The sequence below is a fragment of the Branchiostoma floridae genome, chromosome 15 (genome assembly GCF_000003815.2).
Source record: "Branchiostoma floridae strain S238N-H82 chromosome 15, Bfl_VNyyK, whole genome shotgun sequence".
In the NCBI taxonomy this organism is placed as follows: Eukaryota; Metazoa; Chordata; class Leptocardii; order Amphioxiformes; family Branchiostomatidae; genus Branchiostoma; species Branchiostoma floridae.
Window position 1 is genome coordinate 615,080 of NC_049993.1, and position 17,799 is coordinate 632,878.

Genomic DNA, 17,799 nt, shown 5'->3' on the forward strand with positions numbered 1-17,799 from the left:
GTCCAGTTCTAAGTAATACCATAATTTATAGACGTACATACTGACTGTCCAGTCCTTACCATAGACGTACATACTGACTGTCCAGTCCTTACCATAGACGTACATACAGACTGTCCAACCCTTACCATAGACGTACATACAGACTGTCCAGTCCTTACCATAGACGTACAACAGACTGTCCAACCCTTACCATAGACGTACATACTGACTGTCCAGTCCTTACCATAGACGTACATACAGACTGTCTAACCCTTACCATAGACGTACATACTGACTGTCCAGTCCTTACCATAGACGTACATACAGACTGTCCAACCCTTACCATAGACGTACATACAGACTGTCCAACCCTTACCATAGACGTACATACAGACTGTCCAGTCCATACCATAGACGTACATACAGACTGTCCAACCCTTACCATAGACGTACATACAGACTGTCCAGTCCTTACCATAGACGTACATACAGACTGTCCAACCCTTACCATAGACGTACATACTGACTGTCCAGTCCTTACCATAGACGTACATACAGACTGTCCAACCCTTACCATAGACGTACATACTGACTGTCCAGTCCTTACCATAGACGTACATACAGACTGTCCAGTCCTTACCATAGACGTACATACAGACTGTCCAGTCCTTACCATAGACGTACATACAGACTGTCCAGTCCTTACCATAGACGTACATACTGACTGTCCAGTCCTTACCATAGACGTACATACAGACTGTCCAACCCTTACCATAGACGTACATACAGACTGTCCAGTCCTTACCATAGACGTACATACTGACTGTCCAGTCCTTACCATAGACGTACATACTGACTGTCCAGTCCTTACCATAGACGTACATACAGACTGTCCAACCCTTACCATAGACGTACATACAGACTGTCCAACCCTTACCATAGACGTACATACAGACTGTCCAGTCCTTACCATAGACGTACATACTGACTGTCCAGTCCTTACCATAGACGTACATACTGACTGTCCAGTCCTTACCATAGACGTACATACAGACTGTCCAGTCCTTACCATAGACGTACATACAGACTGTCCAGTCCTTACCATAGACGTACATACAGACTGTCCAGTCCTTACCATAGACGTACATACAGACTGTCCAACCCTTACCATAGACGTACATACAGACTGTCCAGTCCTTACCATAGATGTACATACAGACTGTCCAGTCCTTACCATAGACGTACATACAGACTGTCCAGTTCTTACCATAGACGTACATACAGACTGTCCAACCCTTACCATAGACGTACATACAGACTGTCCAGTCCTTACCATAGACGTACATACAGACTGTCCAGTCCTTACCACAGACGTACATACAGACTGTCCAGTTCTTACCATAGACGTACATACAGACTGTCCAGTCCTTACCATAGACATACATACAGACTGTCCAGTCCTTACCATAGACGTACATACTGACTGTCCAGTCCTTACCATAGACGTACATACAGACTCTATCCAGCAGGTCTTGGTGTGGTGGGGTCAGTTCTGGAAGGGGCTTCAACTCTTTTTTAAGCTCGTCAGGACAATCATCCTTTAGGTGCCCGTCTTTCTTGCACAGACTGCATGTCACTACAGGCCTCTGAAAATTACAACACGAGGCAGTTTAGGTGGGTTTTGTACACATCTCTATCTCTACAGTTTCTCTAAAAACTGTTATAAAAATGTGAGTCTCACAACTTCTACAAATAGTGACACTGACATTTAGTGCTACATGTTTGTACTATAAACCTGCCTAATCATTCCTGTTAAATGCTCACTTTCCATGGATGTTGGAAAACAACTCACCTTTCCCCCAGTCAGGGCTTGAGAGGTGAATTCAAACTGACATGTTTCAGTGGAAACCGTGTTATTTTCATCTTCCTTTCTGCTCTGTAAGCTGTTTCCTTTCTTGTCTCCTTCCTCTGCGCTCTGGTCTGGTTTGTCAGGATTCACAAAAGACATCAGTGCCGACTTGATAGCCGACTTGACTAGGAAAGCAGCAGCCTCGTCTATTGTCCAGTGGGTCATCATGTTGGCATGGCAAGAGCTGAGACTTTGGTTGGGATGCAGAGAGTTATTAACAGACACTTTCTGACAACTGGCTGACATGTTCTGCCCAAGGTTTGTGTTCCCCTCCACAGTTTTACCGAGTGGTTCATCTGTGTTTTTGCTAGGCTTGGTGCCGCTCTCGTCACTCCTGTATCCACCAGCTCCATCCGTCACCTCGTCTTCTGTGGTCACGTCTAGCTCACTCGTTGACTCCACACAGCTCTCCGCTGTGGAATACAGACAGTTTTCTACGACAGACTCGACGAGCAGGTCCAGATCACTGACGGACTCCCTGGGACGGGTGCTGTTGGTGTCGGAGAGAGAGGTGTCCATGTAGGAGCTGATGGTCTCCTCATTGGAACTCTCCTCCTCTTCTTCTAACTCCTCCTCATCCTCCCCATCATCTCCTAAAACACAAGAACACACATCAGCAAATCAGCAAATTCTTAAACACCTCAAAAACATACTCAGGGCTCAAAATACTACCTGCATATGCAGGTTAGTGCAGGTAAAAATGGAGCTGTGCAGGTATTTCTGGTGTCTACCTGCACCTAACCTGCACTGGTCCATGTACTGGGTTTTATACATAAATGATGTAGGTGAATGTGGATTGTTCTTAGCTGCATTGTTGCTACCTATAAAGTATAAAAGAAAAAATAGCAATGGTTCCTGAACAATTTTAGTATGACCCATACTTCCTAAATTCAGAGTGGTGCAGGTAAAATTTGTCTGGTGCAGGTAATTTTCAATGTTACCTGCACCAGGGCAGGTATGCAGAAAAAACTATTTTAAGCCCTGATACTGTAATATCCTCACAAGACAATGTGAAAACACATACCATCATCACTGTCACCTGGATGGTCCAAGTCATAGCTGAAGTTCTGGCCAGATTTCTCTGCTTCTGACTCAGACTCAGAGTAGACACGGGAAACAGCAGGCCTGGCCAGGGTCTGGGTCTTATCTGAGGTTCCAATCCAGATGGAAAAAATGTGTCATTCAATTGTGTACGATTTAGGCCACACTGACTTTATTGTATGGATGACATCCATGTGTATTATAAACTACTTTTCGCCTGTTTTAAAAAAAATCACCTCCTCCAAGTTGCCGTCTCATATTGCCACGGTCCTTGGAGCCCCATACCTTCTAGTAGTGTACTTCTTCCATAGTTCTTGTCAAAATCATTATATTAAACATCAATAAACTTCAGCTGAGACTGCTAAAGATGAACAAGACAATCTACATGTACATGCACATGTGCCTCCTACAAATAAAGACTTCCCTCGCGAAGCTCAGTCATACAGTTGATGCATACAGGAACACTTTTCCAATGTGATTCCTATGCATGGCTGAGGGAAACAGAAGGGAAAGCCAATGGAATCATAGCTAATTTCCGTGACCAACTACTCCACCCACAGAAACACAAGGCCCTGCCAGCCTGCTGTCAGCTAGATACAGGATGCCCCTTGTGGCCCAGGAGTGCCTCATTGTGATTGATTACCAAGAATCACAAGAGGCACACATAAGATTCACTGTCTCTAATTGGCGAAAAGGAAAGTTGTCCGTTGTATGTCCTCTTAAACAAACATTAGAAGCTCTCTGACTGGGTAAAAAAGGCAGGATACACACAGGAAATAGCTCTCTTTTTGCCTGGTGTGTTTCTCCTGCATTTCTCCTCTGCTTCATCTGTATGACTGAGCTTTGGAAGGGTTGTCATTTCTGCAGATCTTGTAAGACAAATCAGTATGGCCGAAGGTAAGCAAAGTTAAAAATTGAGTTATAAAAAAAAGCTGCTCAAAAATCAGCAACATATTTTTGGCAACTATCAAGATGCCATGGGGATACAGTCTTGTCGAAGGAGTTTTAAAATGACTCATAACTACCAGATTCTAATGACTACAAAAAACTGCAACGCAGCTCACCTTGCTTCTCAGTCCTCCTGTTTCCAACCTTCCCTCTGTTTTCCTGACTTGCTCCACTGGAAGGTTTCCTGACACCAAAGTACATGTAGGCCTGTTTGAGCCTGTCTGTCAGGAAGTCAAACACGGCTGGACTGTTCAGGGACTTGGCTGTGTTCCTCTTGGTGGAGAATGGATCTACAAAATGTGCAAAACACAGAATGGATATAAATAAAACAAGAAGGAATAGAGGGAAAAATGCAGCTGTGCTTGCCTGATACCCGACGAGTGTACATGTTACACCGACATATTCCTGTCTAAGTTACTAGTTACAGAATGAATATGTTAGTACAGTGGAAGCGAGATAATTGCACACTTCTGTTAACTGCACGGAATCCCAAAATCCCGAACTGGTGCGGACCAGCAAGATAACTTCGCATTATTGCACCAGCCGGATAATTGCACCAAATTCACTGGCAAATAGGCCGTGCAATTAAGCGGCTTCTAGTTCTACTGTATTTATGTCAGCATATTGAGCTATGCTTCCTACTGCTAAGTAAAAACATCATGCATGTATATTCTGTATCACCCGAGGTACCAGCTGACCGCAGACTACACATTATGTATAATCTCATCAGCTATGCCAATCAGACATGCTCCATTTGATTTCCTTCAAAAATCCATGAACCAAAAATTTAGAATGGCGAGCTCTTGTGTCATCTAGTCAGGGTTGTAGCCAGCCTGGAATCATTTTCCATCCTTTCAATTTTGGATGCTATCGAGCAAGCCGTTGCGTCCAAGGGGTGGTTTTCCTAGAGGGGTCTGGGGGCATGCTCCCCTGAAAATTTTGAGATCTAGACCCTCTGAAACGCTGTTTCCTGCATTTTCAGATGTAAATTTTGCTGGTACACTACACAAGGGAGACAGTTTTATCATATCTTTACATATTGATTTCTGTTCATCACTGAGGACGGAATGGGTAAAAAATTTTCCGTCCCCAGCCGTAAAATTCCGTCAAAGGACGGAAGGACTGGTGCTGGCTACAGGGGATCCGCCAGTCAATCCGCCATGCAAATTGATGGTGGTTGAATATAGTTCAGGGTCTAAAACTTTTTTTCCTGGTCAAATGGGTAGAAATCCTGGCAGTTTTGAGGTGAGTGTGACAGGGGAGGGTTTCTACTTTCTGATTAGGGCCAAAAAGCTGAGTTTTTGTGGTTGTTAGGGGGTATAAAGCTGGGACTTTTTTGTCCTAGCACATGGCCTCCTCACTGGGTTGTGGTGCGGTTTTGAGGTCAAGGGTCAATCTTTCAGTTTCCCGGAAGTTTGTGCCGTTAGATTAATGGCAAAATTTGTTTTTTTTGATAGCTGAGATGTCGGGCTTTCACATGAGGGTATGTTTGTGTGCCAGTAACGTCAGAAAGTTGAGTTATTAACAGTTGCTTTCTCCTCTTTTTGGCATAGGAACCCATTGTTAAGAGGCTGTATATTGAATCACTGGCGGATGCCCTACAACCCTGCATCTAGTGTTCCCACCTTCTACAGCCATCCTACGGTGGGGCCACTTCTTCTCCACACGAGTGATGGCGCTGGTCTTCCTGATGGAGATGACGACATCCTCCAGCTCCACCTCCACACTGTAGTACCGCAGCAGCTCCAGCCACAGGGCACCCAGCTCGCCGCGGGTCTGTCGGTACGATGTTACATCCACCTGGAGAAAATAGCACAGCAAAGTCAGCCAGTACAAATACAGTCTGTCGGTACGACATTACATCCACCTGGGGAAAATAGCACAGCAAAGTCAGCCAGTACAAATACAGTCTGTCGGTACGACATTACATCCACCTGGGGAAAATAGCACAGCAAAGTCAGCCAGGACAAATACAGTCTGTCGGTACGACATTACATCCACCTGGGGAAAATAGCACAGCAAAGTCAGCCAGGACAAATACAGTCTGTCGGTACGACATTACATCCACCTGGGGAAAATAGCACAGCAAAGTCAGCCAGGACAAATACAGTCTGTCGGTACGACATTACATCCACCTGGGGAAAATAGCACAGCAAAGTCAGCCAGTACAAATACAGTCTGTCGGTACGACGTTACATCCACCTGGGGAAAATAGCACAGCAAAGTCAGCCAGTACAAATACAGTCTGTCGGTACGACGTTACATCCATCTGGAGAAAATAGCACAGCAAAGTCAGCCAGTACAGATACAAGTTTAGGTACAGGACAGAAGTTTAGGTCCAGGTACAGGAACAGATATACTAAGAGCATGAGGAACTGATACAGAGGTTTAGGCATAGGTACAGAGGTTTGAGTACAGCTACTCAGGTTAAGGTACAGGTACAGAGGTTAAGGTATGTAGATTCGAAGGTTTAGGCACAGGCACAGACAGGTATAGTAGTTAAGGTACAGGTACAGAGGTTTAGGACTGGTACAGGTACAGAGCTTTAGACAGATACAGAGGTACAGGTACAGAGGTATAGGTACAGGTACAGAGGTTTAGGCATCAGTACAGAGGTTTAGACACCGGTACAGAGCTTTAGACACAGGTACAGAGGTTTACATGTAGGTACAGGCACAGAGTAAAGGTACACAAAATAGGTACACTTACTGGCTCTGAGTTTTTCTCCACCCTGGGTATGAGCACTTTGCCTTCCTGTTCTATGACTGTGGTATGATGGATGCTGTCAGGGATAGCCTGGGGGATAAATACAAAGTTAACATGCTTTATAGTTTTACCTCAAAGTGCCCATATGGCCAGGCCTTACATGATTTTATACGTCATGACATCCATGTGTCCAAGAAAAAGAGACATGCCCTGTTTGGCTCAGTATACTAAAACAGCACTGAATGTTTTCATCTTTTTTTCAGCACACATTTCACAAAGAATGGAAGGTTTAGAACAGAAAGGAAAATGCTATTGAGAGATATTTTTCTTTGCAATACTGGAACTGGTTACTGACATTTAGTCTTAGGGAACTTACTAATAAATATTTCAATTTCCAACTATACCAGTCAGCACTACTTATACCTGCGTTACTTCTGAGGTGTTCAGACTGTCCGAGGATGTCATACATAACGGGGGCCGCCCTAAGATGGTTCCCGTCGTTAGATGGTACGGATTTTTTGCTGATCTTATTATCCATAAGTACACCGTGTTTGTTGCCACTGACTATGCTGATTACAAAGGTAAATAAACCAAGTCCATGCACACAGCTTTAATTTGCATTCCAAGTATACTTTATTAACATATTTACTGCATGTTTTTTTAAAAACAGAATTCTAACAGTAATGTTGACAGTGCTGAACAGCGTTCCCGCCAGGTTCTTGAAAGTATGTGTCCAAATATTTCTGAGGGGGGTATTGAGCGCCGGAGGCGCGAGACGAGCGCCGCAGGCGCTCGCATTCTAGGGGGGTCCGGGGGCATGCTCCCCCGGGAAAATTTGGATTTTCAAACCCTCTAAAACACAATTTCCCGCAATTTGAGAGGAAAATCATGCGCTTGAGATTGGATGTCGGTTGCCTCTTTTACTCCCGTAATTCAGTAATCGACAACCGCCCTCTCTCAAAAAATACACTGTAGCACGGGGAATCAGCCGTCAGTGATCTGGCCCGGGTATAATTTCTCCAGACACGAAAATTTTTGGATTTTTTATGCTTCGCAACAGGGCTCTAGCCAGTTCGTCAGCCCATGGAAAAATTCTGCCAATTTCTTCCGTCATTGAATAAAAAAAATGTCGACCTCGTGCGATCGATGTTGCGCCCTCCCTCATCAAATAGTTTTCCGAGACGATAAAATAACGACGACATCACACTCACGAATCGGTGGGGTTTTACAAGGCCGTGCCGTCATTTTCCACGAGAGTGCGTTTGTTTCCTGCGACCTCATGATCAGGTAACCCCGTTTTCGGCGTGAAATCTTTGGCTGGATTTATTTTTAAATAGACCAAGAACGTTATACATTACTCGAAGGAGGACGATCTGTTGCCTCTTTGGCAGTGATCAGTGCCGGGTAGCCTTGAACTAGTAGCCAGAAAGACGTTCCAACGTGCTGGGCGCTGCGATCGACGGTCCGTCTTGGGAGGGGGGCGTGCCGCGCCATGTGCCACGGAGGCCAACGCCAGTGCACAGCCGACTCGATCGACGCTTGACAACAATATTGCGGCCCCTTTTCTGCCACAAATTTTGTCTTTTTGAAACAAAAGAAATTTTGGAAATAAGAAATAAAGTGTATAGTTTTGGATTCTTCACTTATTTACCGCGCACCGCTTTTTTAACTTGGATAAATGGGGAAACTTTAATAGTAAATTGTTAGCAGCTAGGGAAGACTTGCCAGACGACACGGGCGCCTACCAATATCACAAAACAACGTCACGTGCGCTAATACTCGGTAACTTTTGTATTTTCTCCGGTGACCAATGACAGAGTACATCATTACATTTATCAAACGCTGATTGGTTATTAAGATGATTGGATTTGGACCTGGTGGCCAATCTAGACTGCTTGGCGCCGGCGGCCTGTTGTCAAAGAAACCGACTGCCAATCAACTGCACACAGCGTGAGAACTTTTGTTGAGATGTGCAACACTCGCGCAGAACAGTTTGTTTGTTTGTTCAATACTAGTATTAACCACAAGTCTTTAACAAATACATGAAAATGAGGAAAGGGAAGTATCATGTTAAAATCAGAATATAAAATCTGCATAAGATTTCTTCCAGTGTTACAGAATGCTGGCTGTCAGATGTAACGTTACTAGTATTTCACGGACTACAAATGATTATATTGCGCAACGGACAGCTCAGACTGGCGCGTGGCTGGGTGTGTCGCACATGGGTCCGCTAGTTGTAAAACGTGCCGCGCTCCGCCCCATGGGATGACCGGAAAGTGAACAATTTGAAGTATAAATTGTAAAGGTAGTATTCCTTCTTATAAAGACAGATTTTTTAAAAGATTCCAGATACATTTTGTACACTGGTGGTACAGGTCAGCCTTTCTTACAAATTTTTTTATGGACGCATTCAGCCGAGCTGAGTGCGTCTTTCCAGAAAAAAATGCGTCCAAAGACGTAAAGACGTATGCCTGGCGGGAACGCTGGTGCTGAATCACTGCGGTCACCGGCCTCTGCGTATTGGCGGCTCGTGTCGCTAACTATACGAACTCTTCCACGCAGTCACACAACTGCCATGATACACATAAATAAAGCTCCATAAAACACTATAAATATGGGTCTTCAAATGTTTGTTGAGTAGAAAAGCAACCAAAAGGAAGCGACATAAACATTGCCACCATTATACTCCCAAGGGAGTGTGGCCGTGAAGGTGGCAGACTAGAGAACGCTCCAAAGATTTATTTGACTGTAACAAATGATTTGTGCTGTCTATGAAAATAAGACTTGATAGAGAGATGTAGATGATATTTTCATATAATCAGACAGAGTTTTGTTGATGTTGGCGGTGTCGTTTTTTTGTAATGGTTTTTTTAGTCGGGCATTTACAATCAGTGCATTCAGCCCATTGCCCGTAAAAACATCAGCTGGATTGTTCTAGGTAGAGCCTTCCTCATGTAAGACAAGAAGTACATACAGTCACGATTTTACTGTCAAAAGAAAGCTAGAATATCATACTATTAATTTTTTTCTGTGTACTTAAATTTACCACTTACTTCTGAAGAGAACAAAATGTAAAAAAGCGTACCAAGTTAGGCACACTGTCCAGCGTAGCACAAAATTGGAAGGTTACATACACGAAATTGTTTCACAGTGTTTGCCGCTTGAAACACGCAGCGCGAAAGGTTCATGAACCACATGAATGCATTTCTTATTCAAGTATGTTGTTCCAATCTATGTGTAAAAAATTCAGTCATCAAAATTTGTTTGAGCTTGAGCGCAAGAAAAAGCGTACCATGTTGGGGCACCTCCTGTTACATGTCATGTCAGTGTCACAGGCCTTACAGCTATGCTTATCTAGCGATACAGGATTCCATCAGTTTAATTTCAGTTCAAACAAAGAAACAAACAAATTTCATTTCCTTTATCAAACAGGTTTGATGTAAGCATTCCATAATTTAGGTTCAACATTTGTTTGTTTAGTGTTGAGAAGACTGCAAAACACAGAATAGCAAAGTCTCCCAAATGTTTTTGAACCTTACCAAACAACAATGACATAAAACACAGCCTTGGTCGAGTATATATACATTTTGTATTAAGTACTATAAGTAAAGTATATAAAACTTACTTAATGTGACATTTATCCTTTGGGCCCAACTGCAAATAATGTTTCTCTAGGAAATACGTCACTCTCCAATCCAGACAAAATATATTTCGTTTGGTGGAACAAAGTGTTTATTACTGACCCAACACAAGTCCTTTTCTTGTCTCCTTGATGGGGGTGGGTACTGGTACAGAAAATTCAGGTCCAGGTCCAGGTCCAGGTCCAGGTCTGGACCTGAACCTGGAACTAATTGTTTGTGACTGGGTAATACTCAAAACAATGGTCCATTTTGCTACAAAGGAATCTGATTGGTGGAGTATCCTATCTTGAAGTAAACAATGCTAACTGACTCTGTTAAATTAGACCAAGCTTGACTGTAGAACCTTGATAAAAATGACTTATCAACTCTCCTCTACTTTGCCGTTGCTATTTTCTTGGACCAATAAGCCCCAAAACATGTGAATGCCTGTCGCCACAGTGATGGTATAATCTGTTCATTTCTTATATCGGTCCAACATCTAGTCCAATGAATTTTTTCAGGTCTGTTTTTTCTGGACCAGTCCAAGAAGAAAACCAGCCCAACTCCTTGATATATTCACAGAGCAATGCAGGCTTGTAGGATCACCTCATGTACATGTAGTACTCGCAGGAGTGGTGGCTGGTGGTTCTGTAGGAAGTACACAGTCATGATGATGTACCTACCTCATGTAGTACTGGCAGGAGTGGTGGTTCTGTAGGAAGTACACAGTCATGATGATGTACCTACCTCATGTAGTACTGGCAGGAGTGGTGGTTCTGTAGGAAGTACACAGTCATGATGATGTACGTATACCTACCTCATGTAGTACTGGCAGGAGTGGTGGTTCTGTAGGAAGTACACAGTCATGATGATGTACCTACCTCATGTAGTACTGGCAGGAGTGGTGGTTCTGTAGGAAGTACACAGTCATGATGATGTACCTACCTCATGTAGTACTGGCAGGAGTGGTGGTTCTGTAGGAAGTACACAGTCATGATGATGTACCTACCTCATGTAGTACTGGCAGGAGTGGTGGTTCTGTAGGAAGTACACAGTCATGATGATGTACCTACCTCATGTAGTACTGGCAGGAGTGGTGGCTGGTGGTTCTGTAGGAAGTACACAGTCATGATGATGTAGGCGTGGGGAGGCATGCTGCCCTCACTCTGACAGTCCAGGTGACACACCTGACAGGGAGGATGGAGGCGATATAGTAAGTACACATCTAGCAAACAACTGTCAAACATCTAGCAAACATCAAGTTACTGAATAACAAACTTCTCTGCACACAACCAAATCTTTTATTCAACCATTGTTTTGTAGCCCGTATGTCACCTTCTTCATTCTTATATAGTTGCACTTGTAAGAAGGGAGTAGAAACTGAAATGCTAACCACTACGCTATAAAAGGCTGATCAGCCAATTGCATGGCTGTTAGGCCATACTTAAACCCCCCACTGTTACACACTGTTATCATTATTACTTGACAACATCTATTAACATAATGATTTATGTATGGAGTTTGTAAAGTTGTGCCTGTCTTACCCTGGCCCAGTATCTGAAGGCCAACCCCAGCGTTCTGACCCGCCTGTCGATGCGTGCGTAGGTGGCCAGGAGTTTACAGGTGGAGATGGCTGCATCGTTCCCTGTACTCAGGATACACTGCAGCCCACTGGGAACAGGCTTAGGTGTCAATATAGTAACATACTGATAGACCATACAAGTACATACACATATATATACTATATACACTGCTTTCATCAAAAGGGGGATTTTGCTAACAAACTATAACATCATAACACCTGTCTGACAATAAGATTCGAACACTTTTGTCACAAATTCAAGCGACATTGTCCAACCCTATAAGAAGCAGGTGTTAAATCATTATGGCAAACATAAAACACAAACTAGTTGCAGCTTGTAAAATGCAGATGCCTGTCCAGCCAGTTTCAACACAAGTAATAAAATGACAGCAAGAGGAGTTCAATGAAAAGCTGAAAGATTACTGTCTGATTAAAACATGTAGACTACTTCTTAAAGATTTGTGCAAAGACATATAATGTTTGTGAGCAAAATTGCCCATGACAAAAGCAACTTATATTACATGGTTCAAATTCTGTCTCATCATCATCAGTCTTTTGCGCATATCTTAGGCGATTGTTCCAATGCTAATTGATCTCTATTTACAGGTGCCAGACAATCTGGCTGGGAACTAAACTGAGGAGCAAAATGGAGATAGGACAGGATGGATACCACTGACAAGCCAATGGGTAGGAATGCACAGGGGTCTGCGGTTGAGAGATTACTATCATACCATAAAAACATTGTACAATTTTGGATTTAATAACTTTATGTAGCAGACAATCCGTACATTGAACTAGCATGAATATCACATCATACCTTTTTCTGTCCTTGAATGAAATGCAGGGAATCTTGGCTGAAAAGTTGGATTCTACTTCAGCAAAGGACTCTGAAAGACAAACATGACATTTATTACGTTAGCTATGCATACAATACATACATTTGATACAGAATTCTTTGGATAATTTCAGAGCACTTAAATGTAGCTATAGGCTTAATGTAAAGTTATCTTCTGATAGTTGTCAAAAATGGTTCATGAGAATACAAGCATTCTGTTAGTAAGATCATCTCACCACTAAAAACATGATGCTGTCCAGTAGACACTTAAACAATCCAAACATAACACTTTAAACTGTTGTTCTTGATCCTGATACATGGTTTCCACAGACTGATGTGTTATACAGTATAGAACAATTCTGTTGTTTCTGAACAGGATACATGATTTCCATAGACACACACATACTATAGGAAAAGAAACTGCATAATTTTATGGATGAATTCCACAGCTGTGGATTTCAGCTGCAAATCTCTGTATTATTCCACACATTTTCTATTCTGGAATGATACACCAGTACATACTGTTACAGTGATAATCTTAGTATGTTTCAATGTACAACCTCTAGCTGTTATGTTTTTAGATCAAGTTGTTAACACAGTATCAGACGTCAACACTCTTAGTCTAACCATGGCATATTACTATATTACCTTCTTGTGCTAATATCTGCTCTACTTTGGCAAGAATCTCAGAAGGGTTGGCCTGAAAAAATACAAAAATTCCAGTCATATTGGGCACAAATGTTGATAGTTTTAAGCCTGCATTCATTTAAATAAAATTAACCATATCAACATAGTGATGAAGGTGCCACTACATGTACTAGTAGTTACAAGTACATTTTGTTATACAATCTACATGTGACCTCTATCCAAGCATACTGTACTGTGTCTGCTTGATCTGACCATGTCTACATGTACAAGTCATCCCTGTTATCTAATGGAATCTCCAGTCAGGTGTCTGATGTCACACTTCCACTGGAAAATAGTTTAATTTTTTCCATAAGGCCACAAAAAAAGGCTTTTTGTTTCTGCTGTGGTCAAAACTTTTTTGGAAACGGACAAAAATTATATTATCCATACATACAAATCCGTCATGAACTAAAGTTCCATGTACAAACCTCCTTAGGCACAGACACGTCCAAGTTGACATTACTGCTCTTCAGGGCAAAGCCACTCAGGGAGGATCCATACAGCTGGATCTTACAGTCTGCAGCAACAACAGTGCACATACATCTTAACATCATACAGGATGTGGGATTGATCATAATAGCTCCATATGGATGTTAAATCAAAGTACATGACATTGTGTACTGGTAAGAAAATTGTGTTTACTTATTGAAAGAAGAAAAACAATGAGAAAACATCTTTCTAAGATGAAATATTCTTAAGAGCAAATGTCTGTAAGGATCAAACAATGGTGGCAAAGGTCAAAAAATAGATTTGGCTCATATTTTGTACAGTGATAGTACTTGGTCCACAACCCCTCAAAATAGCTTTCTTTTAGATCAAAACTCCTTGTTGCCATGGTAACGGGCAAACAAAGTTTTCTGGCCATTTTCCCCAATTTTCGCATCTCAAAAACACAGAAATCAGAATATTTTACGGCACTGTCTTGGCAACACCTTTGAACCTATCATCAAAACAAAACAAGATCTGCATAAACCGAAATCTTGGCTTTTTAAAAATTGTTGTGAAATTTCCAAAGTTGTACATTTTAGTTCTTGGGCGCCCTGAAAACAGTGCAATGTTTCAAGGTTCAAAAAAATTTGATTTTGGGCCCAACTTTGTAACGCTATAAGTGCCGCTCTGGTACTTTTTTTGGCTTGAAATTTGTACCATGTGTAGATCATTACACTATCTATCAAATGCATTGTTGCAAAGTTTGGCTTCTTGTTTGGTTGTCACGTGACTGTCCCCTAAAGTAGGCCACTTTTTGTGTTTGGCGAAAATTGTGAACTTTAGCCATGTTTAAAGTACGCTACATGACGAAGTAAAATATGTTTCTAAATCAACTTCTTATCAAATGTGGATCTATGTATTGCCTATCAAATGAATGCTTGTAGAGTTTCGGGTCATGACGTTTAGTCACGTGGTTGTCCCTGAAAGTAGGCCATTTTTTGCATTTGACGAAAATTGTGAATTTTAGCCATGTTCAACGTATGCTACGTGACGAAGTAAACAAGGATTCTTATTCAACTTCTGATCAAATGTACATCTATGTATTGTCTATTAAATAAATGCTTGTAGAGTTTCGGGTCATGACGTTCAGTCACGTGGTTGTCCCTGAAAGTAGGCCACTTTTTTGCATTTGACGAAAATTGTGAATTTTAGCCATGTTCAACGTACGCTACGTGACGAAGTAAACAATGATTCTTATTCAACTTCTGATCAAATGTACATCTATGTATTGTCTATCATATAAATGCTTGTATAGTTTTGGATCATAACGTACAGTCACCTGGTTGTCCTGAAAGTAGGCCATTTTTTGCATATGACAAAAATTGTGACCTTTAGCCATGTTCAACGTACGCTAGATTGTGAAGCAAAATAAAATTCTGATTCAACTTCCTGTCAAAGGTAAATCTATGCATTGCCTATCAAATGAATACTTGTAGAAAATTAGATCATGAAGTAAAGTCACGTGGTTGTCCTTGAAAGTAGGCCACTTTTTTTCATTGGACGAAAATTGTGAATTTTCAAAGTACGCTACGTGTACCCTGGTATCCAGCCGTATTATAGTTCCCGAGTCTCTTTTGTCCTCTTCGCAGATACATATTTCAGTCATTCTCATTGAAATGAAAAAAATGGCCTTATTGACTTCATCATTTAGGTATAAGAGGATGTCCCTAGGGACAATTAAAAAGTGGGCAGCTTTTTTACACCAGGTCAAATAGAAAGCTTAGAAAGCGTCGAACAATGGTAACGTTCGTTACAGTCATTTCTGTACAACTTGGGATACAAATGGCAGTCAACAACCCTTCCTTGTTTCTTTAGAAAGCCAGAAAAACTGTGCAGCGTCACAAAAACGGTCATTTCTTGTCTTATACGTGGATAATATAACCGTGGCAACCATCAAACTGGTGGTGGTAACGTTTGTTACCGAATTTGGCAACAGGAATAACCCACCTCACACAGCCTCCAAGATCAGTGACAGTACTGATCTGGCGTTATCGGGCAAAGGGCCTGCTCAGCTGGTTTCATCTACCGAACAATCATTCTGGGAACTGAATTGTTACATTTTTGGCTACTATTTGAATTCTTCGTTTGTTCTCAGGCGACAACCATTTTTTACGGGGGTGAAATTCCACTCGTGGCTAAGATAATCTTCCAAGCCATCAACCAAAATGAATCTTTTGGAAAACATTCCAGGGATTGTGGAAAAATGAAGGAACCTGTGATTTTGTCTAAAATTTGCTGCAAATCAAGTTGCAAAAGCAGGCGACAGCATTTTTACATTTAAATGAGAACGAGCCATTTGCGAAGAGGACAGAAGAGACTCGGGAGCTATAATATAGCTGGATACCAGGCTACACTACGTGACGAAATTAAGAAGAATTCTGATTAAACTTCTGGTCAAATGTACATCTTTGTATTCTTAATTTTCTTTCTTCGAATAAATGCTTGTTGAGTTTCGGGTCATGACATTTAGTCACATGGTTGTCCCTGAGGCTACATGTAGGTCACTTTATGCGCTCGACAAAAAATGTGAATTTTAGCGCATTATAGAACATAGCTAAATTTAAAACGACATCTTAGTTACATTATCAAAAATTGATATTTACAATTATAACAGAGTCATCGCTTAAGTAAGCTTTAATTTAACACTGTAAGCCCATTATTAGTCATTGTAGTACCAATATGATATGCATTGGACATTGACAAAAGAAAGAAACTGACAAAAGAAAGAAACTGTTCAAGAGGCATCTTCTCTAAAGTAACAGAACCTCCTAACAGCATTTAGCTAACTATCTGCCCTACTTTAGGGAGCAACTGCACCGCAAAGAAAAACGACCCCAAGCCTTACTAACACTCATTCAACAGACAATGTTAAGGGCTACACATAATCAGAGTCAGTGCCAGTAAAGTATTTCAGTTCCCCAATTCGACAGATTAACTACAGCCCTAAATGGCGATTTCTGGCCAAAAGCAAAATTTGACCTACTACAACCACGTGACTAAAAGTCATGATCTGAAACTCTGCAAGCATTCATCTGATAGACAATACCTATACACTCTGGTCGAGTGCGCATGCGCGGTGTGTGAACACCTTTCCGCGATACGGGGGTTCTTTACCACCTAAAACTCTCGCCGCGGGCAAAACTACAAGGAGCAAGTCCTCTACACCACCACCGGAGGATCCCAAGAACATCCAGGAACGGAATTTGAGCGAAAATTCCACTCTCAGGAACCCAGTTTTGAAGCAACAAGTACCGAAAGTCACGCAAGTACCTAAGGGGGAGGGCGACCACGGTCGCGTGACCACCTCCCCTAGCGGTAGCCATCTTGTTTTCTCCAGTCGTACCCGCTACGGCTAAAATATGAGCCTGTAATTTTTATGTGTCGCGAGCGGCAAAGGTAAGACTGCAGCGGTAGACCGGTAGGGACAAAATTGAATTGTAGAATTAGTAAATTTCAGGTTGTTAAGACATTACAAATCCGTCTTTTCACTTATACCGTCACGATAGGTGCAAGTGCGCACATGCACTAGCGACATACTTCCAGCAAACTCCTGACCACACCGCCAAGTAGTAAATAATCTAAGACAGTATTGTATTTTGGGAACAAGTATTGTAATTCGTGAACAAGCAACAATGATGTGGTCAAATGTATTAAACTTGTTAGTAATAATGGTAGGATTGCTAATAGAGCAATTCGACCTCACTGAGCGACATCCGCCGTCTGAGTCACGGCAGGGCTCGCCTCTCGCTTATCTTTTCGTCCAAAATTTCTGAATTTTAGCTCTGATCTAAACTTACTGAGTTTCCACAAACACCAGAAAGACAGACCCAACTCACCTAGAAACCCACTCAAGTCAATTTCTGTATCTATAGCCCTCCTTGTTATGATAACACAGTCAGGGGACGTGCATCCAAATCCAGGCCCCTACAAACCCAAATTTCCTTGTCTCTTGTGTGGCAAAGCTGCCAAGTGGAACCAAAGAGCTGTAGAATGTGATGAATGC

The 17,799-nt window shown here is 42.0% G+C and overlaps 1 protein-coding gene across 1 annotated transcript in view; it reads right to left on the bottom strand.

The window, feature by feature from the left end:
* The window catches only part of LOC118431929 (terminal uridylyltransferase 7-like), a gene marked incomplete in the record, with an annotated part of 71,874 nt that overhangs the window by 36,300 nt on the left and 17,775 nt on the right, over positions 1–17,799 (bottom strand). Inside the window, 11 exon segments of the mRNA XM_035843374.1 lie at positions 1,478–1,625; positions 1,832–2,481; positions 2,913–3,035; positions 3,994–4,167; positions 5,503–5,677; positions 6,587–6,673; positions 11,277–11,390; positions 11,748–11,874; positions 12,603–12,672; positions 13,269–13,320; positions 13,736–13,824. Coding sequence (XP_035699267.1) covers positions 1,478–1,625; positions 1,832–2,481; positions 2,913–3,035; positions 3,994–4,167; positions 5,503–5,677; positions 6,587–6,673; positions 11,277–11,390; positions 11,748–11,874; positions 12,603–12,672; positions 13,269–13,320; positions 13,736–13,824 — 1,809 coding nt within the window.